The 27,295-nt window shown below is 46.4% G+C and overlaps 1 protein-coding gene across 1 annotated transcript in view; it reads left to right on the forward strand.

The window, feature by feature from the left end:
- Positions 1 to 27,295, forward strand: part of LOC138260050 (cholesterol 24-hydroxylase-like) — a 145,798-nt gene that overhangs the window by 2,096 nt on the left and 116,407 nt on the right. Inside the window, exons 2-3 of the mRNA XM_069208151.1 lie at positions 18,827 to 18,904; positions 27,198 to 27,279. Coding sequence (XP_069064252.1) covers positions 18,827 to 18,904; positions 27,198 to 27,279 — 160 coding nt within the window. The remainder of the gene's footprint in view (positions 1 to 18,826; positions 18,905 to 27,197; positions 27,280 to 27,295) is intronic.

Raw genomic sequence — 27,295 nt, forward strand, 5'->3', positions numbered from 1 at the left:
CCAAAAAAGAGAAACATTAAATAAACCATCTCATGAGACACACTGACGTTTAGGATGCTAATCTGTCTAGAGTTTTAGTCATTGCCCAACTAGTGCTCGCTCCACTGGAGATAGGCTGCCTTCTAAAGCATGAGATGGGTTTTAAGCATAAATTCCCTTTTAAATTTGATATCTTTCAGCCTAAGATGATTTGGTCAAATCTGTGTCTTTAAAAGGTTGCATAAGTTATGCTTGTAAAGAAATGCCTCCTTGGCCTGGTTACCCACTGAGTTTTTGCCTTTTGTAGATGCCATTTATGATTGAAAGTGGCCTGGGGCCCTGCTAACCAGGCCCCAACACCAGTGTTCTTTCCCTAAACTGTACCTTTGTTCCCACAATTGGCACAGCCCTGGCACCCAGGTAAGTCCCTTGTAAATGGTACCCCTGGTACCAAGGGCCCTGATGCCAGAGAAGGTCTCTAAGGGCTGCAGCATATCTTATGCCACCCTGGGGACCCCTCACTCAGCACATGCACACTGCCTCACAGCTTGTGTGTGCTGGTGGGGAGAAAATGACTAAGTCGACATGGCACTCCCCTCAGAGTGCCATGCCCACCTCAAACTGCATGTGGCATAGGTAAGTCACCCCTCTAGCAGGCCTTACAGCCCTAAGCACTTTACCACAGGTGAGGACATATGTGCATGAGAACTATGCCCCTACAGTGTCTAAGTAAAACCTTAGACATTGTAAGTGCAGGGTAGCCATAAAGAGTATATGGTCTGGGAGTTTGTCAAATACGAACTCCACAGTTCCATAATGGCTACAATGAAATCTGGGAAGTTTGGTATCAAACTTCTCAGCACAATAAATCACGCTGATGCCAGTGTGGACTTTATTGTAAAATGCACCCAGAGGGCATCTTAGAGATGCCCCCTGAATACCAGTTCGACTCCTAGTGCTAGGCTGACCAGTATCTGCCAGCCTGCCACAACCAGACGAGTTTCTGGCCACATGGGGAGAGTGCCTTTGTCACTCTGTGGCCAGGAACGAAGCCTGTACTGGATGGAGGTGCTTCTCACCTCCCCCTGCAGGAACTGCAACACCTGGCGGTGAGCCTCAAAGGCTCATGCCTTTTGTTACAGCACCCAGGGCATCCCAGCTAGTTCAAATGACTGCCCCTTTGGCCACTGCCCGCACTTTTGGCGGCAAGACTGGAGGCGATAATGAGAAAAACAAGGAGGAGTCACTCACTAGTCAGGACAGTCCCTCAGTTGTCCTGAGCTGAGGTGACCCCTGCCTTTAGAAATCTACCATCTTGAAATTGGAGGATTCCCCCAATAGGATTAGAGATGTACCCTATCCCCCCAGGGAGGGGGCACAAAGAGGGTGTAGCAACCCTCCAGGACAGTAGCCATTGGCTACTGCCCTCCTGACCTAAACACACCCCTAAATCTAGGAAATCAGATTCCTGCAACCTACACTAAGATGAAGGACTGCTGACCTGAAAGCCCTGCAGAGACGACGGAGACTACAACTGACTTGGCCTCAGCCCAGCCTGTCTCCAGACTCAAAGAACCTGCACAGCGACGCATCCAGCAGGGACCAGAGACCTCTGAACCCTCATAGGACTGCCCTGAACCCGAAGGACCAAGAAATTCTTGAGAACAGCGGCACTGTTGACAAACAGCAACAACTTTCTTGCAACTTTTAAAGAACTCACTCCTCCCGCCAGAAGCGTGAGACTTCACCCTCTGCACCCGACGCCCCCGGCTTGAGCTCCAGAGAACCAACACTACATTGAGGTCTCCCAGGCAACTGCGACCTCGTGAGTAGCTCGAGACGACCCCCGTGGACCCCCACAGCAACGCATGCAGAGAGAATCCAGAGGCTCCCCCTGACCGCGACTACCTGAAGCAAGGAACCCGACGCCGGGACCAAGCAATGCACCCGCAGCCCCCAGGACCAGAAGGAACCGAACTCCAATGCAGGAGTGACCATTAGGCGACTAGCTGCCTAGCCCAGTTGGTGGCTGGCCCGAGAAGCCTCCCCGTGCCCTGCCTGCACCGTTAGACTGACCCCCGGGTCCCTCCATTGCTTCCTATTGATAACCTGACGTCTACTTTGCACACTGCACCCGGCCGCCCCTGTGCCGCTGAGGGTGTGTGCCTACTTGTGTCCCCCCCAGTGCTTTACAAAACCCCCCTGGTCCGCCCTCCGAAGGCACAGGTACTTAACTGTTGGCAGACTGGAACTGGAGCACCCCTGTTCTTCATAGGCGCCTATGTGTTTGGGCCCTTCTTTGACCTCTGCACCTCACCGGCCCTTTGTGGCTGGTGCAGTGACTTTGGAGTTGCCTTGAACCCCCAATGGTGGGCTGCCTATGCCCAGGAACTTGAACTTGTAAGTACCTTACTTACCTGAAAAATTAACCAATACTTAACTCTTCCAGGAACTGTTGATTTTTTTCACTGTGTCCACTTTTAAAATAGCTTATTGCAATTTTTACTAAAACTGTGTATGTTACTGTTCTATTTGAAAGTTCCTTATTTATCTGTGTGGAGTACCTTGCATTTTATGTATTTACTTCAAATCTTGAATCTTGTGGTTCTAAAATAAATTAAGAAAATATATTATTCTCTATAAAAACTATTGGCCTGGAGTTGTCTTTGAGTGTGTGTCCCTCATTTATTTCCTGTGTGTGTACAACAAATGCTTAACACTGCCCTCGGATAAGCCTCGATCCATTAGGTGACGTTGATCTGCTGTGCATCCATCTTCAATATCCTCTTGCACTGGATATGGCTTTGCGGGTTCCATATAGGAGCCACCGTGGTGTGCTGATATCAGTTCTTTTTTTTCGTTCCAGCAAGACGTAAGTCAAAGAGAGCTACCCCTCAGTCAATTTTTGACTGGCTTTTTTTTCGACTTTCTGTCAACTCTTATTGAGTTTCTACTCCATGTGCGTCGAGGATGTCCTCCAGAAAGAGCATCTTCAAGCCCTGCTGATTTTGTCATTGGGTAATGTTCATGACGGATCCACACTTCAAGTGTCTTTGGTGCCTGGAGCACAACCACGGATCAGAATCATGCTCCGAGTGTCGACCATGCATCCAAAGGCTTTGGGAAAGCGGTCCCCCAAGCTGATGCCTGCCTGACCCTCGACTCCTCGCAAGTTGAGATCTCAGCCATGAGGAAGATTCCAGGATGGGTAACTGAGTCCTCCATCATTGTTGTCCCACTCAAGTCCTGTGGGCGTTTGGGTATGTCGAGGCACAAGAAAGAAATCCAAGAAGTAGAAGTGTTATTTAACTTCATCCGGCGTCAATTCTCTAGGCCTCGGTCTGGGGAACCTGTGCCTGGGCCAACTCTGCACCTCCCAGTGTTTCCAGGAGCCAGAGCTGTTGTGTAGCCATTTTAGCTATAATTTTATGCACTTTATTTTAGCAAAACTAGGCCTGCCCCTGTGTACTTTAACCTAGATATGTTTTTTATCTAGCTTCGTTATATTATTTTAACAATAGCTACATTTGCGGTCTTGTTTTATTTTCTCTATCTAGCTGTTCTTCACCTAGGCCAGCAATGCGATCTTAAACAAGACAGTTCTTTCACTCTGTGCTTTCTCAAGGCAGCAGTGAGATAAGTTGCCGGCAGAAGTGGTACGCTTTGTCTCCAATGTTAACAGAAACATACACACTCTTATGTGGGGATCCTTTCTTGGAACATCAGCTGTTTTACTATAAAAACACTACTTTGACCCATGTACTTTAGAGGGAGATTCCAGCCAGATGACCACGGCTGTATACTGGTTGCTCAGTGCTTCGCTGCATCTGCTTATGTAGACTACAGGCCTCTTGCTCAGGTATGAGGGATGATGTCTTCCCAGGAGAACATGGTAGCATTTTTTTTGTGTTTTACTCTCCTTGTCACAATTTTAATCCTGTCATGCTTCATTGTCCTAGTTATTACAATACATGCTTTATAATCTAAGATGCAGTTATTCAATAAAACTTTATTGAACCTTACTCTGCCTCTGATTGTCCTTGCATAGGTGAGACTAATGTAACTGAGAGAAACGGACGAGATCTGAGTGACCACGAATTCACTGAGGAGTCATTTTTGTCATGCGCTCGGTTGGCCCATCATCCCTGCTCTTGGGTGGAGATGAGGCACTGCTAGTTAGCCGGAACAAAACCTGGATTAGGTGTCACCTGGTGTGGGATTAGACTCAGTCCCCCACAATACAAGTGATTCTGTCGCCTGAATCCAGTAGTCTCATTAGGATAATGAGAACCTGTGCGAAAGAGCGACCCCTGCCCATCATCCTGAGTTTTAAGAGACCGTGTGCCTCATTTTTGGGCAGCCCAACACTGCTGGAGTGCCTTATGGCCCCTCCCATTTGGACGGGACCCTTTTATGTTCTGTGCTGGTGGCTTTGGCCTCAGCACCCAGGGGCAGCCAGGGATCTACCCCTGGATCCGGGATGGCGCTGGTCGTACCACCTCAACCTTTCCAAACGCCGGTCCCGACGATAATGGTTCCAGTGCCTTTCGCGCCCACGGAAGGCTCCATCCCCATTGTATTCCCTGACACAGAGCCGGGTGGGTGCCATATGAAGCGGACTCCAACACAGGTAGGAGGATTGCAATTTAGATCCAATCCTGAGGTCTTTTTCTATGGGTGAGGCTTTGGGGACGAATGGGAGGGGTTGATGGACCCTTTAGAATACCAGCCCCATGACAAAATGGACTGCTGTGAAGACTTGGGTGAGGCCAGCAGACTGGATACTTCTCCAGATACTGACATGGTTTCTCCTCCCACCGTGACTACAGAGGAGGCAGCATTTTATGCGAAGGTGGTGAGAAGGACGGCCAAGGTACTGGAACTTTAGCTGCCTTCTGTGGCCGTCAAGACTAATCTCTTGATAGAGGTGCAGTAACCAGGAGTTTTCACCTCAGAACCCCTGTTCCCATTAAATGAGGCCCTCACTGATGTCCTACTGGGTACCCTGGTCCAAACAGGATGATTGCTCGCTGCCATCACCCCGCACCTGGGGACCCAGGTGTCTTCATGGAAAACCCCACCCCTGAGAGCTTGGTGGTCCAAGCTGCTACATCCCAAGGCACGTTCCCTTCCGCTCCCCGGATAGGGAATCCAAAAGGTTGGACTCACTTGGGAAGAAGATGTTTTCTTCTGTTAGCCTTGCACTGTGGTTCGTGAACACCTCATGCCGTATGGTCCGTTATTCCCACATGTTGTGGGATATGGTTTTGCAAGTGCTGCCACAGGTCCTGGAGGAGACCCAGGGTGTACTTTTTCAGGCTGTTTCCAATAGGAGAGAGGCAGCGAAGTTCACAATCCATTGCGGACTTGACATGACTCACTTGCCAGGCAGAGCCATTTCATCGACACTGGCCCCTCGAGGTGCCATGCCTGGCTGAGGCCATCTGGCGTATCAGGGTATTCCAAGCTTACTTAATGTGCATGCCCCTTGATGGCTCCCTTCTCTTGGGAACAATACAGTTTTGGCGCTTGAAGGAGTCTAAGGTTACAGCCAGGCCCTAGGGCTTTGTGGCAGCCCCTCACTCGCCGTCTGCCTTTTCCCCTCTTTCGTAGCTACGTAAGGGGCCTCCAACCAGGTCCATTCCCGGCCAGCTACTGTGATAAGCATGCTGGCTGGCCTCTGCGTGGCCAAGGGCACAGGATCCACCGAACCTCTGGATCATGTGACCAGTGGTTGGGACACTGTGCTGTGCCCCCCCCTGCAGCAGCCTCTAAACCTTCCTAGACTGACTGCCCCCACCATGGGCCAGTTGGTGGCATGATTTGCCATCACCTGCGCCACTGGCAATTCTTCACGTCAGACAGGTGGGTTTTGCAGATAGTCCTAAGATGCTACTCTCTCCCATTGAAGAATACCCTTCTATCAATGCCACCATCCTATGATCAGGTGAGGGAGGATCATTTGTCCCTTCTCCACCAGGAAGTTACGGCTCTCTTGGTCAAGGGAGCCATAGAGAGGGTTCCCATGACAAAGTAGGCTGTGGTTGCTATTGCTGCTACTTTCTGGTCCCCAAGGAAAAGGGTCTTTGCCCTATTCTAGATATTCGATCCTTCAATCTCTTCCTCTAGAAGGAGAAGTTCAAAATGCTTACACTGCCTCAGGTTCTAACTGCCCTGGACACAGGAGACTGGATGGTAGTGTTAGACTTGCAGTACGCTTAATTTCATGGCGAAAATGGTGCAGGTATTCACGGATAACACCACTACCATGTGGTACTGCAACAAGCAGGGTGGGGTTTGGTTGTGGACCCTTTGTCAAGAAACCATACGCCTCTGGACGTGGCTGGAACAACAGGGTATATCTCTGGTGGTTTAACATCTGGCGGGATCTCTGACAAACTCAGGCGAAAATGACTAGCGGACCACAATGGCGTTTCCATCTGGAGGTGGCGCAAGGTCTCTTTCAGCAGTGTGGAGAGCCTTGGATAGATCTGCTTGCCTCTGCAGAGAATGTGCAATGTCAGCAGCTTGCGTATTGGTCTTTTCAAGATGGCAATTGCTTGGGTTGCTTTTCGTCTCGAGTGGAACTTGGGCCTCCTGTATGCCTTTCTGCCCATATCACTGCTCCACGGGGTTCTCAAAAAGATCAAGAATGACCGGGCCCAAGTAATCCTTGTGGCTACAGACTGAGTAAGGAGAGTCTGATATCCTGAGCTGCTGAGGTGGTCCAACAATCCTCTGCTCAGACTACCCCTTTGGGAGGATCTTCTGTCACAACAGCAGAGGAGGGTTTTGCACCCAAACTTGTCCACTCTCTGCCTTCTTCGTGGAGATTGAGCAGTGACAGTTGACAACCATTGACCATCCTCCTGAAGTCAGTAATGTAATCTTGGCAGCCTGATGTGTTCCTCCACCAAAATTGTATAAGCCTGTTGTTTTGAAGACATTTGTGGCATGAGGCACAGACAAGTCTGTTGACCCCATTTCTGTCCCTCTCTCTCTGTATTCCTGTTGTTCATACCTTGCCTGGCCCACCAGGGCTCTGCTAAGGGCACTTTTAAAGGTTATTTGTCTGCCAGCTCTGCTTTCTTGAGGTTGCCTGATCAACCTTATTTGTTTAAGTCCACCATTTTACATAGCTTACTTAAAGGCCTCACACATATTTTTCCTCCATTCGTTATGCACTAATGGGATCTGAATTTGGTTGTGACCTTTCTAATGTGTGCTCCTTTCGAGCCTCACCACAATTGTCCTTTCAGCCTTCTTACTTTAAAAACAGCCTTCCTTGTGGAAATTACATCTGTCCGCAGGGTGAGTGTGCTGCATGCGTTGTCATCTAAGCCAGTGGTTCCCAACCTTCTGATTTCTGTGGACCCCCACTTTAACATTAATGGAACCCAGGGACCCCCACTGAATTATCATGGGAATCCAGGGATCCCCACCTGAGTCATTACTGGAAGCTGGGGACCTAATTTGTTAATATTTTTTTATTTTCTAGGCTCTTGCGGGACCCCCTGAGAAGGATTTGCGGACCCCCAGGGGTCTCTGGACCACAGGTTGGGAACCACTGGTCTAAGCCATCCTACCTTTGTCTATCCTGACAAAGTGGTGCTTCGCACTAGGGCCTCTTTCCTGCCTTAAGTGGTTCTGCCCTTTCACGTAGGCCAATCCATCAACTTGTCTACTTTTTACACACACCCACATCCTTCTAAAAAAGAGGAGAGGCCCCAAAGCCTAGACCCAAAAAGAGCATTGGTGTTTTACCTGGATCGTACAAAAGTGATCTGGGTGGATGACCAACTCTTTGTAGGGTTTGTGGGTGCAAAGAAAGGTCAGACAATGCCAAAGCGGACCATCTCCAGATGGATCACACCTAGCATTAAGACCTGCTTCGCACTGGCCAAAAAGCAAGCCCCTGAGGGTTTGCGTGCTCATTCTGCTCGAGTTAAAGCTGCAACCACTGTGCTAGCATGCAGAATTTCAGTCCTTTACATCTGTCGGGCACCAACGTGGGCATCCCTGCTCACGTTTACAAACACTACTGCCTGAACAGACGGGAGCAACGGAACGGAACAGACATCCGCAAACCCGGATATCAGGGTGAAAACAGAACTTGAGGGAGGACTGCGGGCGCGTTGAGAGAGAGAAGAGAACGCGGAAGACACACATGGAGTCGAGAGCGAGGGAGAGCGACTGGACCCAAAGAGCGAAAGGAAAAACCCAGAAGCCGGAGAGCCGACCTGTAACTGAGGCACAGGTACACCGGCGGTTGAACAGCGTTTGGATGCCACTTCCTGCCACGTTCCTGGAGGGACGTGGCTATCGCAGGTACGTACTGGCTTCTTGAGCCCAATAGCCTATCTTACAGGCGGGAGAGGAAGGTGGGTGGCTTGGGACAAACACTGGGAGGGAGTAGAGACAAACCCGGCGTCAACAACCTAGTGATTGCTGTCACTCTACCTATAAGTACTCAAGTTAGAAAGATAACAACACGATTAGTTTTAAAAAAATTATATTTGTTTCTTGCTTCCCCGTTGCTACTAACCCTCACTAAACGGGCGCTGTGACTGTAACAGGCTCAGAATTAAAACCACCAGAGACAGCTTTAAGTCTGCAAGAGAGCACCCCAACACAGCGCTGGGAATCTGGGCACCCATTATTCCCTTTTCAGTTCCATCACCCACCACTCCGCACCTTCCCTCCTAACCCAAACAAATAACAGTCGAAGCAAACCACTTACCTGTCATCCCGTTTGTTATTTTTCCTCCTGACCACGCGTCCTTGCTGTTCCCTTCTGATGTCGGCGAGCCTACAGCCGAAGAATAAAATCCCCTAAAAAAGGAAGCAAAGAAAGGAATAAGTGACAGAGGGATTAAATAAAAAAGAAGGAAGAGGAAAACAGAAAGACCTAAGGAAGGGAAAAAACAAAAGCGAAGAGAACACAGACACTTAAGATAATAGAATACTTTGTCATCTCAATAAAAGAACGTTATTATAAAAAGTATTGGGACTCCAACAGAGTCCCCTGCAGTAACGCTATTCCCCAGCCTCTACACAGGGATTCCCCGTTCAGGGTCATAGTGTTTATTCACCACTAGTCAGTTTCTTCTTGGCTCTGTGCTTTGTCTTGGAAAGTCATGAAAAGAAACTGACGGCAGCAAGCCGGGGTGACTTGCAATGTCATATCTAGTGCGAATGACACTGACAATGGACGCAAAGCCAATTAACGCCACCTAACAGCGTGCAGGGGTCCTGCTCACGAAAATCTTCCACATCCAGCCTGATGCCTGGGGAGAATTCAAAGGTAAGGAACGTGCAGCTAAACAGCATTATCAAAGGTAAGTAACTTGTTCCTCAGCTGTCTCAGGAGCTCTAACTGTGTTCTAGTATTCCGTTTCTACACAGTCAAGGTCCTTAACTAACACTATCCAGTGGCCACAGTGGATCCTTTCCTTTTCCTCTATGTAGGTGGTTGGTTGTGTACGTTCCTCGCTGGGGCCTTCTGCCACTTTCCCATTTCTTGGTATATTTCCTTGTGAAGAGAGAAAAGGACCTGGACAGGTTTTCTTCCATGTGACTGTATACACTTAGAGCCCAAATGGCTGCCTACAGCTACATCCTATGGCGACTGCCTCTAAAGGCACACCTGCCTATCTAGTATGGGGTTAATAAGTACAATGTGAGTAGGATACGCACAATGAGTAACTGGAGGTCTTTGTCAACCTGCTCCTGCCAACGCTGAGTGCAGCTGCCTTTACATTCTCAAACCTGTACTTTGGTCCCACCTTCAAGGCTGGTTGTATGTCAGAACCAAGCATGCCATTACCACATATGCCTTTACAACACATCCATTACAGTGCATATGCCTTATCCACGCATGCCTTTACCATGCAAAATGTTACCATGCACATGACTTTACCATACATGCCTTTACAACGAAAACCCTAAAAATACCCTTGCCACCAAATAACCTTACCCGCCCTATACCCTAATAATACCCCTGCCACCCAAATACCTCTACCCACCCTAAAGCCTCAAAATACCCTTGCCACCCAAATACCCTTACTCAACCTAATATCTAAAAATGCCCTTGCCACCCAAATACCCCTACCCACCCTAAGCCCCAAACATTTCCTCACCACCCAAATACCCTTACCTACCCTACACATTCCCATGCCACCCAAATACCCTTGCCCACCCTAAAAATACCCTTGCCACCCAAATACGCTCACCCTAAAAATGCCCTTGCCACCTGTAGGAGGCTGGCCTGGCTTATAGTTGGTACCTTGTGGTACTTTTACCCTGTGCCAGGTCCAGTTATCCCTTATTAGTAGAATAGAAGTGTTTCTAGCAGCTTAGGCTGATAGAAGGTAGCTATGGCAAAGCAGCTTAGGCTGAACTAGGAGACATGCAAAGCTCCTACTATACCACCTATATCATATGCACAATATCATAAGAAAACACAATACTCAGAGTTACTAAAAATAAAGGTACTTTATTTTTATGACAATATGCCACAAGTATCTCAGTGAGTACCCTCAGTAAGAAGGTAAGTAATATACACAAGTTATATGTACACAAACACAAACCAGGTAAGTAAGAGTCAGAAAAGTAATGCAAACAGTGTAGGATTACAACAGGTTGCAATAGGCAAACATAGGTCTTGGGGCAACACAAACCATATACTCCAAAAGTGGAATGCGAATCACGAATGGACCCCAGACCTATGGGAGCTTGTAGAGGGTCATTGGAACTGTAAGAAAACAGTACGGGTGTCCAAGATACCCCACCCCGGACCCTGAAAAGTAGGAGTAAAGTACACCTACTAACCCAAAAGAGCACAATAGTCGTGATAGGGAGATTCTGCAAGAACCACAAACACCAGCAAAGCACTGAAGACGGATTCCTGGACCTGAGAACCTGCAAGGCAAGGGGACCAAGTCCAAGAGTCACGATAGTGTCCGGGGGGGGGGGGGGATTAGGAGCCCAGAAAACCCCAAATGAAGGTGCAAGGGAGCTGCCTCTGGATGGAAGAAGCTTGGAATTCTGCAACAATGAAGAGGACTAGGAACATTTCCTTTGGATGGAAGATGTCCCACGTTGCGATGTAGGTTGCAGAAGTGTTCCCATGCAGAAATACTGCAAACAAGCCTTGCTAGCTGCAAGGGTCGCAGTAGAGGTTTTTGGGTGCTGCTGGGGACCAGGAAGGACTAGCATGTCGCCTCTTGGAGGAGGAGACAGAGGGGGCGCTCAGCAACTCAGAGAGCCCCCCACAGAAGCAGGCAGCACCCGCAGAAGTACCGAAGCAGGCTCTTAGAAGATTTATGAACCAGAGTCCACGCAGAGTTACAAAGGAGGGTCCCACGACGTTGGAGGTCAACTCAGAGAGTTGAGCACTGCAGAACGGAGTGCTGGGGACCCAGGCTAGGCTGTGCATGAAGGAAATCCTGGAAGAGTGCACAGGAGCCGGAGCAGCTGCAAATCACGCAGTACACAGGTTTGCAGTCTAGCTTGGGGAGGCAAGGACTTACCTCCACCAAACTTGGACTGAAGGATCACTGGACTGTGGGAGTCACTTGGATAGAGTTCCTGTGTTCCAGGGACCACGCTCGTCAGGATGAGAGGGGACCCAGAGGACCGGTCATGTAGTCATTTGGTGCCTGCATTAGCAGGGGGAAGATTCCGTCGACCCACTGGAGATTTCTTCTTGGCTTCCAGTGCAGGGTGAAGGCAGGTGACCCCCAGAGCATGCACCACCAGGAAACAGTCGAGAAAGCTGGCAGGATTAGGCGCTACAATGTTGTTGGTAGTCGTCTTGCTACTTTGTTGCAGTTTTGCAGGCGTCTTGGAGCAGTCAGCAGTCGATCATTGGCAGAAGTCGAAGAGGGAAGTGCAGAGGAACTCTGGTGAGCTCTTGCATTCATTATCTCAAGAATTCCCCAGAGTAGAGACCCTAAATAGCCAGAAAAGGAGGTTTGGCTACCAAGAAAGGAGGATTGGCTACCAAGAAAGGTAAGAGCCTATCAGAGGGGGTCTCTGACATCACCTGCTGGCACTGACCACTCAGAGCAGTCCAGTGTGGCCCCAACACCTCTGTTTCCAAGATGGCAGAGGTCTGGGACACACTGGAGGAGCTCTGGGCACCTCCCCTGGGAGGTACTGGTCAGGGGAGTGGTCACTCCCCTTTCCTTTGTCCAGTTTCGCACCAGAGCAGTGCTGGGGGATCCCTGAACCGGTGTAGACTGGCTTATGCAGAGATGGGCACCATCTGTGCCCATCAAAGCATTTCCAGAGGCTGGGGGAAGCTCCTCCTACCCAGGCCTTCACACCTATTTCCAAACGGCCAGAGTGTATCACCATCTCTCAGAGGAAATCCTTTGTTCTGCTTTCCTGTGCCATGGCTGCCTGGACCCCAGGAGGGCAGAATCCTGTCTGAGGGGTTGGCAGCAGCAGCAGTTGCAGTGGAAACCCCGGAAAGGCAGTTTGGCAGCACCCGGGTTCTGTGCTAGAGGCCCGGGGGATCATGGAATTGTCACCCCAATACCAGAATGGTATTGGGGTGACAATTCCATGATCTTAGACATGTTACATGGCCATGTTCGGAGTTACCATTGTGATGCTATACATAGGTAGTGACCTATGTATAGTGCACGCGTGTAATGGTGTCCCTCCACTCACAAAGTCTGGAAAATTTTCCCTGAATGATGTGAGGGCACCTTGGCTAGTGCCAGGGTGCCCACACACTAAGTAACTTGGCACCCAACCTTCACCAGGTGAAGGTTAGACATATAGGTGACCTATAAGTTACTTATGTGCATTGAAAAATGGCTGTGAAATAACGTGTACGTTATTTCACTCAGGCTGCAGTGGCAGGCCTGTGTAAAAATTGTCTGAGCTCCCTATGGGTGGCAAAAGAAATGCTGCGGCCCATAGGGATCTCCTGGAACCCCAATACCCTGGGTACCTAAGTACCATATACAAGGGAATTATATGGGTGTACCAGTGTGCCAATGAGAATTGGTAAATTTAGTCACTAGCCTGCAGTGACAAATTTAGAAATCAGAGAGAGCATAAACACTGAGGTTCTGATTAGCAGAGCCTCAGTGATACAGTTAGGCACCACACAGGGAACACATACAGGGCACATACTATGAGCACGGGGTCCTGCCTAGAAGGATCCCAGTGACACAGGGGCTAAAAAATACATACATACATACATACATACAGTGAAAATGGGGGTAACATGCCAGGCAAGATGGTACTTTCCTACACCACCCTAACCCCATAACCCGCCCTAAAAAACCCTTCCACCCAACACTTCACCTGCCCCTAAACCCTAAAAAAACCCTTGTGTATATATATATATATATATATATATATCAATCATTGTCACCTCCTGCTCCGTAAGGGGCCACAGACCCTGCAGGGCAGCCTGGGTAACTGGGGCGACGCATCCCACAGAAAATATCTCCCAAACACTAAAAGCCCAGGCACCAGTCCACGTTAAAATCAAAGCATTTAATAGCATTTCTGAGCAGCAAGACAAACAATCCTGACGCGTTTCGGCAACAGCATGCCTTGTTCACAGGTAAGTAAGAGCAGGTGTGAGTGAGCCAGTGCTTTTTAAATCCACAGTCATGTGAATTCAATAACCAAACTCCAACGATGCACAGTTCCATATAAATAACTTCCTGAACTGGAGCGCTTAATTTCCATATAGCTGCAATAGTGTCACAGGCACTTCAGTTCACCATACAAATGTTCTTATGTGCATTAGGTATCCATTACTTGATAGTCCACTTGTAAAAGCTCAGAAATGCTATTAAATGCTTGGATTTTAACATGGACTGGTGCCTGGGCTTTTCGTGTTTGGGAGATATTTTCTGTGGGATGCTTTGCCCCAGTAACCCAGACCGCCCTGCAGGGTCTGTGGCCCCTTACGGAGCAGGAGGCGACAATGATAGTTTTATGGAAGAGGCCCGACCCACTCATCTTCATGCAAACAAGGCATTTATCCGAGAAATATATTGTGATGGAGGTGAGCAAGGGATAGGAGGGAGACAGTGTGCCTCTCCTCTTACTTTTCATGTGTTCCTTGTATAGCTGTTATCATGCTGGGCAGCAACTGTAAAAGCAAGTGGACTATCAAGTAATGGATACCTAATGCACATAAGAACATTTGTATGGTGAACTGAAGTGCCTGTGACGCTATTGCAGCTATATGGAAATTAAGCGCTGCAGCTCAGGAAGTTATTTATATGGAACTGTGCATTATGGTTGTTGGAGTTTAGTTATTGAAGTCACATGACTGTGTATTTAAAAAGCACTGGCTCACTCACACCTGCTCTTACTTACCTGTGAACAAGGCATGCTATTGCCGAAACGCATCAGGATTTTTTGTCTTGCTGCTCAGAAATGCTATTAAATGCTTGGATTTTAACATGGACTGGTGCATGGGCTTTTCGTGTTTGGGAGATACATATATATATATATATATATATATATATATATATGTGTGTTTTTTGGTGTTTTTTTGCTTTCCATTGCGGGCTAATAGAGACATTTATTTGTTCACAAGAAGCAATAAATTAGGACCTCATGAACCTTGAAATCCTAGTTTAAATACTCTAAATTATATATAAGCCTTAATATTTGACTAAGTAAACAAATAAATGATACATAATGTTGAAAAAAAAAATATCTATAAAAATGTTTCTTTTGACCTTCACTGCTGTTTCAAATCCATGAAAGTGCCGAACTATCTATACAAAGCCTCAAACGTTGCCATTCTGCTATCGCTCTGCTTTCCAGCACATGTAAAGAAAAATAATGCTTATTGGAGCATGTTGGCTGGGGGGGGGTGCAAGGGAGCACACGTGTCCTAGCCCCGATAAGTGTCCAAGAGAGACAATGCACACTCCAGTAGTGTACAAAAAGGATTTATTCCTTAAGTCCAGCCACCCATTACAGCCTATGGATCGAAAACACCCTACGCGTTTCGGCATTCTCAGTGCCTTGTTCACGGGTGACAAGCTGTGTTTTTTTTTCTCTCTTACTTTTAAAATATCCATGTGTCACTTTAACAACGTGTAAGAAGGATTAGAATGTTACAGATACAGTACCTTTCTGTGGCAGCTAATAATAAAAATAGCAAACTATATGGAAAGGCTCATTTATTAGTGGGCAGACAACCACATATTGAAGAAGAGAACTCCTAATCACAGACATAATCTGATACATTCCATGGATATTTGTCAGTCAAAGTGCAGTTTGCGCTCTGCTCAAAACTCTCAGGGCCATATGTACGAACACATTTTCCCATTGACACAGAATGGGAAAAACCCTTTGCTACATCTGGCCCTCAGTCATTACTATCGTGCCCAAGTGGTCAAGTCAGTATTGCAGTGTAAGGAGGAGAATAATCTGTCCCCCACATGATCATAATCATTTTCTACGCCCTGCCTTGAGCCCATGCATTCAGGATATATTTGCAGCCTCCATTGCAATGTTGCCAAAAAGGTTTTTTCAGAGCAGGCAGTAGTCCAATGGACCACTGCCTACTTAGAAAAAACGAAACTAAACGGTTTTGCTATTTTATTTGTTTTGCAACTAGTTTTCCTTTAAGGAAAATGGGCTGCAAAATAAATTTAAAAAACTGCTTTATTTAAAAAGCAGTCACAGACATGGAAGTCTGCTGTCTTCAGCAGGCCACCATCCCTGTGAGTGCAGGGACTCGCTATGGGGTCGCAAAATGCGACCCACCTCATTAATATTAATGAAGTGGGTCTTTGCAACCCCATAGTGATTCCCAAACGGTGTCTGAGACACCGTTCTGCATCCGATTTTGCGAATTGGCAATTGCGAGTCACACCGACTCGCAATTTCCGATTCGCAAAATCTGAACTTGCTACATCTGGCCCTATATCCCTTCAAACTCGTTCTTTCCTCATATTCTGCAAGTGAGGGAGGAGTTCTATGACTATGGTATACAAAGGGGAAGCCTGCTAGCATCCCTGAATAGTTCTCCTCCTGATCTGATCTAGAATGGACACATACCTATTAATCAACACTGAGACCACAGGAGATGTGTGCAGTAATCAAGCTAATTTCTTGACCTTCCCATTATATATTCCTATGTGCTGCATGTCATTCAAGACGTCAATCTGACCCAATAAAATGCCTTTTTATTGTCGAAGACCATGTGTGTGTGTCAAGTCAGTTGGTGTACTGGTGTTCTAGGCGTTCACCTCGTGTTATGAGTGGAGTGCCTTCGTAGAACAAAGCCCATCTGGTTCACATGCACCAAAAGAGAAAGAGGTTGCACAAGTTTACTGCAAAGCATTTCTGTCTCTGTTGATTTAGAAAGTGGGTTAGTAGAAGTTCTACTGCCTTCCATCTCTATCCTGCTAGTCCAATATGGACAGGGGCATTATCTTCATAAACACACTCGAGCACAGAAGAGGTTGCCTTCCATTTTGGCTTCTTTCCTCTTCTGAAGACCCTAGATTAACACAACAATATCCTTAGTAATCATAGAAGTAATCAAAGTGTCCCTGTCCTTGTTCATCAACTTAGACAGATCAATGCCACCCAATCATTGAATCTAGTTAGAAGATGTGGATTGGTGGTCCACACTGATGTTCTTATAGAACTTGATGTTAACACATTGGCTGCCATCACTATTTGTCCTACAAGAGTTTATATACTGCTAATGATAGTAACTTGATAATTCTTTGGGGAATATGCAAACATTCATATAAATCTATTTCTGTATCAGTTTAAATGGAATCCCAGCAGTCTTCCAAGAAATAATTCCTAAATTGTCTTCTCTGCAGAGGACATCGCATTTTTGCAAATACAAATCCAGATCATGGACCAGTAATGCCGCATTAGGCTTGGTAGACCCCTCAGAACCCACCCTCTCCCCAAAGTATCATCGCATCTGTTACAATTAGCACACCGATTAGCTAACCTTCACTAGGGTGTGCCAATCATTACTGTCCAGAAAGGAAAGTGGTGTAATTCTGTTAAAAGTGAGAAGAAAAAATTGAATTCTCTTGTTCCCACTGAGAAGCAGCAGTCACCAACAAATTATTTGCAGCTTTTCCTCATAGCCCAGCCACCTGACGCTCTCTGTTTTGCTCTGCTCTCAGAACCCCGCCACATTGCTCCACCACTCCATTTTCCTCCTGCGGCCGCTTTGACTTGCACCCCTCATCCACTCCTCTCTTGCACTCCTGTCCCTCCCTGTTAATTTTCTTTTTAGAGGTAAAATATTGTTTTTCAGTTTTTGTGGGCCTGTCAACTGCAATTTGCTACCGGCCCCCTCATATAGCTAAGACATGCTTTTGCACACATTTTGTTGATTTGCTCCTCTGAGATTGGCATCTGACATCTTTGAATGGTAAATTAAAAGGGTTTAAAATTAGCTGCCAAGTCATGATACATGCATGCACATGCATGATGACTCAAGTGCGTGTATGCATTATTACACTGCAACTGCTTTTTCATTTTTGGTCTTGTCATTGCTGTTCTACATCGGCAAACAAGCAGGTTATGTCTTGTTGCTGATACCGAAAAGCATCAGCAAAAACTACGACAATGCTAAAAGGCCAGGTAAGAGGCGAGAAACCTACTAGTTTTGCCACAGGTTGTTTTTGGTGCTGTGAAAGGGATTGCCAGAGAGTTGCCCTCTTTGTGTTCTTTCAGGGCACACCTACCAGTAGGTGTTAGTTGAGAGTTACTTCTGAAGTTGGGATGGAAAAAAGAGAAAAGATCAATTGGGATCTCGTGGTAGAGCACATTACATTTGAATATGAGGGCTGAGGAGGAATTATGACTTTGGTGAGCGAGCCGCTAAACCGTCAGCGGGTCTTTTCCACACCTACCACAGCGTTTAGGCCGCCAAATTTCAAACTTGGTGCTGCTTTTCCCTGGAAATTACTTCAAGGTAAAAATATGTGTGGCAACAGGTCCACCTTGCTATGGTGGTGTCATACTTGCCAACCGTACCGGTTTGACAGGTGCCATGAATTAAATGCTTCCCTGGAAAGTGAACCTAGAGGTGTCTTTCTAACTGAGAAGAAAACTCGGAAGTGAAGAGAGAGTTTCACAGTGAAAGCGGGACATCAAATAGTGTACCGACGACACTACTAGTAGTAACTTTTAAGGTCATATATGATGTTTTTACTGTCTCTCCCCTCCTCTCTCATGGGGTTAGGACATGTAAGTCTACCCTTTTGAGTAACTATGCATGTGTAAATAGAGAATATCCCAAAGAAGTAAAGTTACTCAAAAGTAGAAGAGTAAATTAACGTTTAGATTTACGCATGTGCACGTTTACCATTGTGATTACCCCCTTACGTGATTCTTGGTTGCACTGATTTTGCAAGAAAGGGGTTCCACACATTTTGCGGTTCGAATGGAGAAGGTAGTGCCACCAATGTTTTTCTTCATTTTAACAAGAATTAATAAGACTGGTGCCAACCTGGAGTGTAAGTTCCTGGCTTGTGAGTCTTTTGGGGATTTTCGCTTGAATTAATTTGGTCCTTTTCATGTATTCCTCTCTGCCTGATGCGTTCTAGCTTGAAAGTGGATTGTTTGCTTTTGACAAGTGTAAGGTCATAGGTCAACATCACGGATAAACTTGCTGTGTGACAACTTGGTTCCGATGACCAGATTGCAATAGATGGCTAATGAACAGTCTTAGAAGGGTAATATGGGGACATAATTGTGTTTCTCATGCTTCAACAACCCTATATCATGAAATCATTTCGCCCTCTTAAATATGCAATGAGATTTAAATAGTATGACTGAAATTCCCAACGTGTTTTTCTTCTTTTTTCAGCTTTCTACTGGGTCATGCTCCCACACTGAACAAATCATCAGAAGGACATAAGGTCATCCATGACAAATTCCTTGAATGGTAGGTCTCTTGTTGGCGTTTGAAGTCAGCGCCAAGTGTTTCTGCTTACTGTGGCGACGCAGGCAGTTCTCGTTGTTTGAAAACAATCTTCATTTTCAGAAAGCCCAAAGGACCATGGTTCCTTGCTCTCTCCTTGAAGTGACTAATGTTGAGGGCACAGGCAAGAATGTACAATCTGGAGAGTTCTACTCTCTTCTCCCTTCATGTTTATACCTAACTCCCCTTATTGATTTCTTTTATTACATCAGTGGTGGAAGTACAAGGCTAATTTATTGTACAGATTTACTAGAAAGTGTTTTTGTCTTAGTTTCCCTCACACAACTCTTTTGGCTTGAAGAGAGCAAATATGGACTGGTGGTTTATCCAGAATTCATTAGATTTGGCCAGAGTTGTTTACCTCTGAAATGCTAAAATGCCTTGAAGAGCATTCTAGTAGATGTAGAGCGCTACTTGACAAGTGACTTACTCCAGTACATTTTCTAATGGAGAAGTCAATGTGCAATCTCCTAATTTTGTTTTAACAAATTCGGTCGGTAGAAAGGAGCTTTAACGGTTCCCACGTTTTTCAAAACATAAAATTTCATTGAATCTTCTACTTTCAGCCCCCCCAACCGATTGTGGCTGATGTGTGAAAATTCTTAATCAAGGAATGTGTGGACTGCCCTTCCTCAACTTTTTAGACACTGCTGATCTCCGAAAAGTCTGGGGACAACACAAAACTCGATTGCTTGAGTGAGCCTTCAACTGGTCCCCACTAGGTCTAGTCTTGTTTGAGGTCTAAGGTGCAAACAGTCTCGAGGGTTTTTGTGATGTGTTTCAACTCAAAAATGCAAAATATAATAAATCAATAAGTATCCTGGAGAATTGTTTGAGGAGGCCATTAACCCATAGCTAAGAAAAGCACCAGAAGTGGCCTTTCTTGGTTGGTAGCAAGATGGGCCATTCTAATTGACCCTTTGATTCTTGAAACTGAAACTGGAGTTAAAAGCCTAGTTATACTGCTGAAAACCAACCACCAAAACTGCTGAATACACGTTTTTGCCCTGCTGAAACAGAAGAATAATGCTGAAGCTATATGAACATTTCTCACTGGGCTGTTTTGGAGTGTATTGCCATTGTATGGCGCATAGGAGCCTATTTACTTGTTCAACCAAATCCTTTAAAGTACATTTTAAGTTTCTAACCCCAACCTTAGGCACCGTAATTGACGTTCATGCAGGAGAGTGGAAGGAAAAGACAAGAAAGGAGGAATGTAGCTACCAGAGGATAGAAAATACAGGAGAAACCCTGTAAAAAGATCAATGTTCCCAAAAATACTGGTAAAAGAGAGGTTGACAAAGTGGTAGTGTGTACCAAACCATTCATATGGTTGGCTGCACAGGAAGATGGGAGTGGAGGAGGCAAGGTAGTGGCAGGAGAGAGGATGAGTAGGGGGGGCCAGAGAGCAAAGAAAAGGGTTGTGTGAAAGGGTAGGAGACTGTGAGGGAGAAATTCTGTTAACCTGTTGGTTGAGAGAGTGAGGGAATGCAAAGCTCACATGTTGGCTTTCCTTCCTTAGTACATTTATGTGCAGTCCCATAGTTGAAGAATAACTTGTAGGAGCTGGAAGCTGGGTGGTAATAGGCACATTCCACTTTGTTACTCTTAGTGCTCTGACTCGTGTTAGTTTGAGGAGGAGTTCCTAATGATGCTGAAGACCATCCTCTGGCACTCACCTATGGTGTCCTGGAATCAGTTTCCAAAACTTAAGACTCCTCTTTAGTTTACCTGGGCCAGGCAACGTTTGTGGGATTGCTTAATAAAGCATGTCCAGAGGGCTGGTGTGAAAGCACTGACTGTAGTGGGTGTAGAAACGCAAGCTCTTCAGAATTGTGTAGGGACCCTTGATGTGTGGGATAGTACAGGAGCTGTATATCTGTGGATAGTGCGTGAGGCTTGGATCTGAAGAGTGATGAAGGAACCTTAGATGTCCGTCATAGTATTAGAGTCCCGGATCGGTGGCATGGTATATGAGCCCTGGATTTCTGGGCTCGTATAAGTCCTGGATCAATGGGATTCCATAGTAGCCTTGGATCTCTGTGATAGTATAGGAGCTGCGGAAATGTGGGATAGCATGAGTTCTGGATCTGTGAGCTAGTATAGGAGCCCTGGATCTCTGGCATAGTGTACGACCCATGGATTTCTGTGATAATATAAGAGCCGTGGAGCTGTGAGATAGCTTAAAAGTCCTGGATTTGTGAGATAGTATAGGAGGCCTGATTCACTGGCATAGTGTACGAGCTATGGATCCCTATGGTAGTATGGGAGCCACGGATCTCTGGAATAGTGTAGGAGTCCTGAATCTGTGCGATAATGTAGGAGTCACGGGTTTGTGGATGAGCTCTAGTGCTTATGATGTTTTAGAAGTGCTAGGATTCTTTCCATAAGCCAGCCCAATGCACAGCTCTTCAAAATGTTGCAGCTGCCATCTGTGGCTAAATGAGCAAGGCAGATGAAAGTGAGGTGTTATTGGGGAACAACAGATCTGTGCTATTGCCAATGTTCTGTTGTTATGAGCCATATGCAGTTGTACTATTGGCAGTAGTCCTGTGACATTGTGCTCTCGGGAGACAATTTCTCCTGTTCTAGCTCTACTTAAATTGACTAAGTGTTCAGTATCCCCTTTCTCCCTGTTACTCTCAATATGCACAACCAGGCACTGAATCCACGCATTATATTTCCATTAGCAGTATGTAAGCAGTTTAACGCCTGGTAAGATTCACCTCCCTTATTTTTGTCTTTTTACTATTGCTCTCTCGCTTACCAAGAATCTGCATCTGTACTGTTTTCCGTCAGTTACTTGCAAAGAACACTAATGCCTTCTAAAGTAAAGTAGTGCAACAGGAAATAAAAAAAAAACTGTCACAGTTACGCCTATATAAGTGCAGAGATTATTGGCACAAGTCTCTCCCAAATACTATCTCTGTGATTGATGTCCTCAACAGAACAAACATTGGCAAAGCCATTAAGTCTGGGTTAAAGTGCTAATTCATGCAGCAGCACATCAGAGGGAGACAGGCAGGAGGGAACCAGAAGTAGCAGGCCTAGATGGCTATACTTTTAAAGTAATCCCTCATCCTGTCAATGCAGGTACTGAAGTGGAGATGGAATGATACATCCAAACAGCCAAGAGCATTAGGTGAGAGATGAGCTAAAACATGATTGACAAGGGTATAGCTAATGACTGAAAGAGGCCTGTCAAAGAAAGCTGGTGATCGAAATGGGTGGAGTCAAAGCCCACGCTATGTATATTGTTAGCAGAACATCTGTTTTACAGCTGCCCTGTTAAAAGCAGGACATAATGAGGGCAATTTACTAGCCAGAAGATTCCATATGTGCACTGGATTGTTTATGTAAGAGACCAGTTCATTATAATGTACTGGTCCTGCTGACTCTTAAATTGAGAGAGTGTGCCCTATTTGTATATGGGGTTAAGAGGCAGCAGTAATTAATTAACTTATATGGCAGTAGAGCCAGCAGATGGAGCACAGAGAGGTGTGAGGGATTGATCAGGGAACTATATGTCTTCTTAGGTGGGCAATAGGGAGAGGAAGAATATGGTAGAGGTACTTAGTGGAGGGGAGCACAGAAGTGCTTTGAAAACTCAATAACAACCCTGCACTGTTTCTAACTACCCAGTTTTATGAAAGGTAAGTTTCCCTGTGTGTCTGTCTGTAGCATGAAGATTGGTCGTTCTGAAAACTGCAGATGAGATATCAGACACATATTTCAAGGAAACCCCACACCTTCTAAATACTTAACACCTTAACCCTTCTAGCGTCATACATACGGTAATTGACCTTCAACCATCATTGCTAAAACGTTTTTATCTGTTTAACATTTAAGATTTTTGGCAGCCCCAGCAGGATGTCAGGCCACCAATGAAAACCATTGCTTTTTACTAGTAAGGAAATGCAAAAAGCTATGTGCAGTTTGAAGTTTAAAGGTCATGCAGGTCCGAAACTTGTACATAGTTCCAATACCAATAAGTTGAGAGCCTCTGCACTGGGGTAAACTGAGACAGTTTGTCAAATTCACTCTTAGTCTCTATATCCCCTTCTAGTCTCAACCTGTGGTACCCTGATGCCTAGTGCAAGGACTGGCAACTGCTTCTCAAACCTAGTGTAAACAGAGAAAGCCCTGCCTGCCTATTACATAGTGTAGTAGACAACACAACTTCCACTGCTCCTCATGCATGGATACATACACTTCATGACTGAGAATCATTGACAATTTCCATCAAAACTCCGGAAGAGGTTGGTGGTGTAAAGAGTGTAGGGAAGTCAGACATGTCCTGCTTTTACGTTTCTGGGTGGCCATCAAGGCCTGTCCCGGGGTAACCTCACTTATGTTAAGAAAGTAAGGCCTACATGTGATCTCAATCTGCTCTCATTGTCTTATGTGGGTATCCCTCATTGTCCTAAGGAGCTAAGGCGGTCATTCTGACCCTGGCGGTTGACTACCGCCAGGGCCAGGGACCGCGGATGCACCGCCAACAGGCTGGCGGTGCATCCATGGGCATTCTGACCGCGGCGGTACAGCCGCGGTCAGAAACGGGAAACCGGCGGTGTCCCGCCGGTTTCCCGCAGCCCTTTGGAATCCTCCACGGTGGCGCTGCAGGCAGCGCCGCCATGGGGATTCCGACCCCCTTACCGCCAGCCTGGTTCTGGAGGTTTTGACCGCCAGAACCTGGCTGGCGGTAACGGGTGTCGTGGGGCCCCTGGGGGCCCCTGCAGTGCCCATGCCAATGGCATGGGCACTGCAGGGGCCCCCTAACAGGGCCCCACCAAGATTTTCAGTGTCTGCCTTGCAGACACTGAAAATTGCGACGGGTGCAACTGCACCCGTCGCACCCCTTCCACTCCGCCGGCTCCATTCGGAGCCGGCATCCTCATGGAAGGGGGTTTCCCGCTGGGCTGGTGGGCGGCCTTCTGGCGGTTGCCCGCCAGCCCAGCGGGAAACTCAGAATTACCGCAGCGGTCTTTTGACCGCGCAGCGGTATTCTGACGGCAGGACTTTGGCGGGCGGCCTCCGCCGCCCGCCAAAGTCAGAATGACCGCCTAAGTCTCAGATGCAACAAAAGGGCTCACATTTGATTAGGATTTCAACTCTTATAAGCTCCTAAGAAGAACTTCCTGAGGCAGAGAGGGCATTATTGGTTTTATGGAGGGACACCCTATTGACACATTTGGACCTAAAAATAGACGCCATATCCAGCAACACGTGGCTGTCACTGAGGTGTTACTCCGGTGCTGACCACTTCAAGCTCCATCAGGCACATCAGATCACAATCTCAGGTAGAAATGCATGCATCCAGGTCATACAGCACTACTACATTTTTGAAGCACTATGTAGAAATATTAACCCAATAGGTACTGGGATTGTAGAAATCGTCCATTGCTCAAGGAGGGCATCGTTGAGCGAATTCAAAAACATATCCCATAGTGAGATAGTCAGGTCTCTTTTAATGGAACGTATGGATGGAATACATACAAGGGCACATTCACCTAGCAGGCACGTTGGAGCTAGCACGTCACAGATTGTAATGAATTAATCTAGACCATTATTGAGGCCAGGACTACGTGATCCAGAAGCCTACAACCTTTAACATTTGGGTTCTAAATTGAAGACTCTTAAAGTAATCATTGCTATGAGGACCTTATTAATAATCTCCGTAGACGGCAATGGGATTCCAAGTAAACAGTGGAGTTTGTTATTTAAAGATATAACATACAATTTGCGTGTTATGATTATGGCAACTTAATTAACTTTGTATGTACATTAGGCAAAAGAGCAACCCGCTGAGCTTTTGCGTTTGTCAAGCAGCCAGTATCTCTTCCGGCACCAGATCGACCCAACCTATACTGCAACTGGTGCTTAAGTGGCAGATAATGCCACGCCCTAGCCGGGGCTGGTTCAGTGGATCTCAGCTTCACTCTCAATATGGGTGGGATCGAGCTAGACACAGGAGTATCTAAAGTGCTTCATAAAATGACACGATTCTGTTTATTCTGGTCAACTTCATAGTAGGGTTTATCAGTGAGATGAGAGACAACATTCATATTTTTAACGTTGCTTGCAGAGTAGCAGCCAATAAGCCCTGTTTATGGAAGATGTCTGGTGGAGGGGGTGGAAACGCCTGGAAATAATAGTGTACTGAGGTACCGCCCGCCAGGGCATCCTTTAGCACTGGTGGTTCCCGGTGCGACAATCTTTGTTGGCACCCCCATGACCTGCCCCATGAGCTTTTTCTCCACCGATTCCTTCATTACCACCCTCCTATCGTGCCCCTCATCTTTACACAGCTCCTCTTTCAAAGGCATTTTATTTGTTTTTTTGCGCTATTCATACCAGTGCAGGCTGTCAGAGCAATTTACATCACACACACACACGCACACACACATTATTCTGAGATAATGAAACATACCTGAGTAAATCAGTGCATAGGAAACATTACATAAGACAAAGAGGCCTACAAGGTGCAGGAGTCCCATGTCATCCATACTGGTAGGCAGCATATTTTAACAAAGTAGTTGACAAATTATTTTTCTACTACACTCCTAGGATATTGAAAGACTAGGAAAAACAGAATTTTCTAAACCTATGCCTTGCAGTTTGCATGCGCCACTTTACCTATTTATAGCTCATTGTGCTATATTATGATTGTAACTCGAACAGCAGGTGACCAAAGGATGTCTTGCAAAAGTTGTGACCTACTAAGCTATGTACCTATTATAAAGTGCTGTGATCGGCATGGTACACGTGCTTTACACCAAGAATATTGACCCTCTGCACTATCTCTCTCCAGCCGGTACATTAATCAGCAGAGTTATATTGACATTTTTATTGTTACCAGAAAATTGCTGGACATACAAGAAACTGTGCAGCAGATACTTTTAAACCCATAACATATTTCAGAACACAACGCCCTTACTGCCTCCTCCACCCCTGCCCACCATGAGATCGGCACCAAGTGCACTGGACCTGGTCACATAGCCCTAAAGCCAGTCCTGCTCGCAGCTTTCTCTCTTTTTTGGGGGAAACCAAATGACATGTACACTAGCCTATAAGATTTGATGGCGAACAGAGGAAGACAGGGTCATGTTATCCTCAGTCTGTGTTTTCGAACCTGAAATAAGCACAAAGTTACAAGGCGGACAGATCATGGTAGCGGGAAAGATATATTTGCCGAAATCTAGATATTCCATAACCTGCAATTCTTCCTATGGGCCTTCAGTGATAGGAGTATGGATAGCGGCCAGGAACTCAGAGGGACACCAGCCTTTTTGTTTTGCCTTAGCCCTCTGCTTAATGAACTTGCAGCCCTCCTATTCTCAACCTTTGCCTGCACCAATGCAGAACAAGACACAACTTCTGTCAATTAAAGGAAAGTCTGGAGCCTGGAAGATCTTGTCTTGATGACACTAACAGGAAGGGCGATCCAAGCAATAGGTTGGCTCCATGTCCAAATGTGACTCTTGCTGTCACCATGGTAGCGAGGGACTATGACCCCAGAAATGTGCCCCACTGAGAAGGAGTCCTCAAGCTCTTGATACAAAGAGCTGATGTCAATGCATTGAGGAGCACATACAGCTTAATTCCTTAGCAGTGGCAGCCGGGGAACTCTGCATCCTGTCAGAAAGGTGCAACCCCAATCAGAAAGGGTTGTAGTGTCTCTGGAGCAAGCAATGCTTTGGTTCCGAAGTAACCTACCGCTCAAGAGTTTGAAACACCCCCTAGATGGGCCTTCAAGACCAGATCTGGCCAGAGCGATTTAGCTGCTACTGAGGGAAAGACTCTTGTGTGACCCAGTACTTAAATCATGGTGGAGAATAATGTCTTCTGCATTACGTCTGTGAGTGTTACCTCCACGAAGAGCCGGTGCAGTGCTTTCTTCGAGTGTCTTGCTTCCTCACTAACCACTGAGGAACTCGTCTCAATCCTTTTTTTCCAAGTCTGTGTACAACCTAAGTATATTTTCATAGATGTATTTTATTTTTTGGCTTCCTTTTGTGTACCATGGGTGTTGGCTGCTCAGGGTTCTGTAGAGGATTCACTGAAAGTGAATACCTTAAATGCATCTAGAGAATGGTTTAGAAATGTCCCATTGCTCCTTGTCATCTGTGCGTGCCCTCCTGCTCCCTGGCTTCTCTCTGTGGGTGGCATGGTGCTGGCAGAATGGTGTTAGGCTAGGCTTAGTGGCATGGACTCAGCATGGGCTGATATTATGTTTCCTGTTTTGTCTCCTCAATAGGGCAGAGCAGTACGGACCTATATTCCGGATTAATATTTTCCACCGGGTCGTTATTTATGCTATAAGTCGAGAAGCCGTCAAGGTAATAACATACATTG

Source organism: Pleurodeles waltl, chromosome 9, assembly GCF_031143425.1.
Source record: "Pleurodeles waltl isolate 20211129_DDA chromosome 9, aPleWal1.hap1.20221129, whole genome shotgun sequence".
NCBI classification, from domain to species: domain Eukaryota; kingdom Metazoa; phylum Chordata; class Amphibia; order Caudata; family Salamandridae; genus Pleurodeles; species Pleurodeles waltl.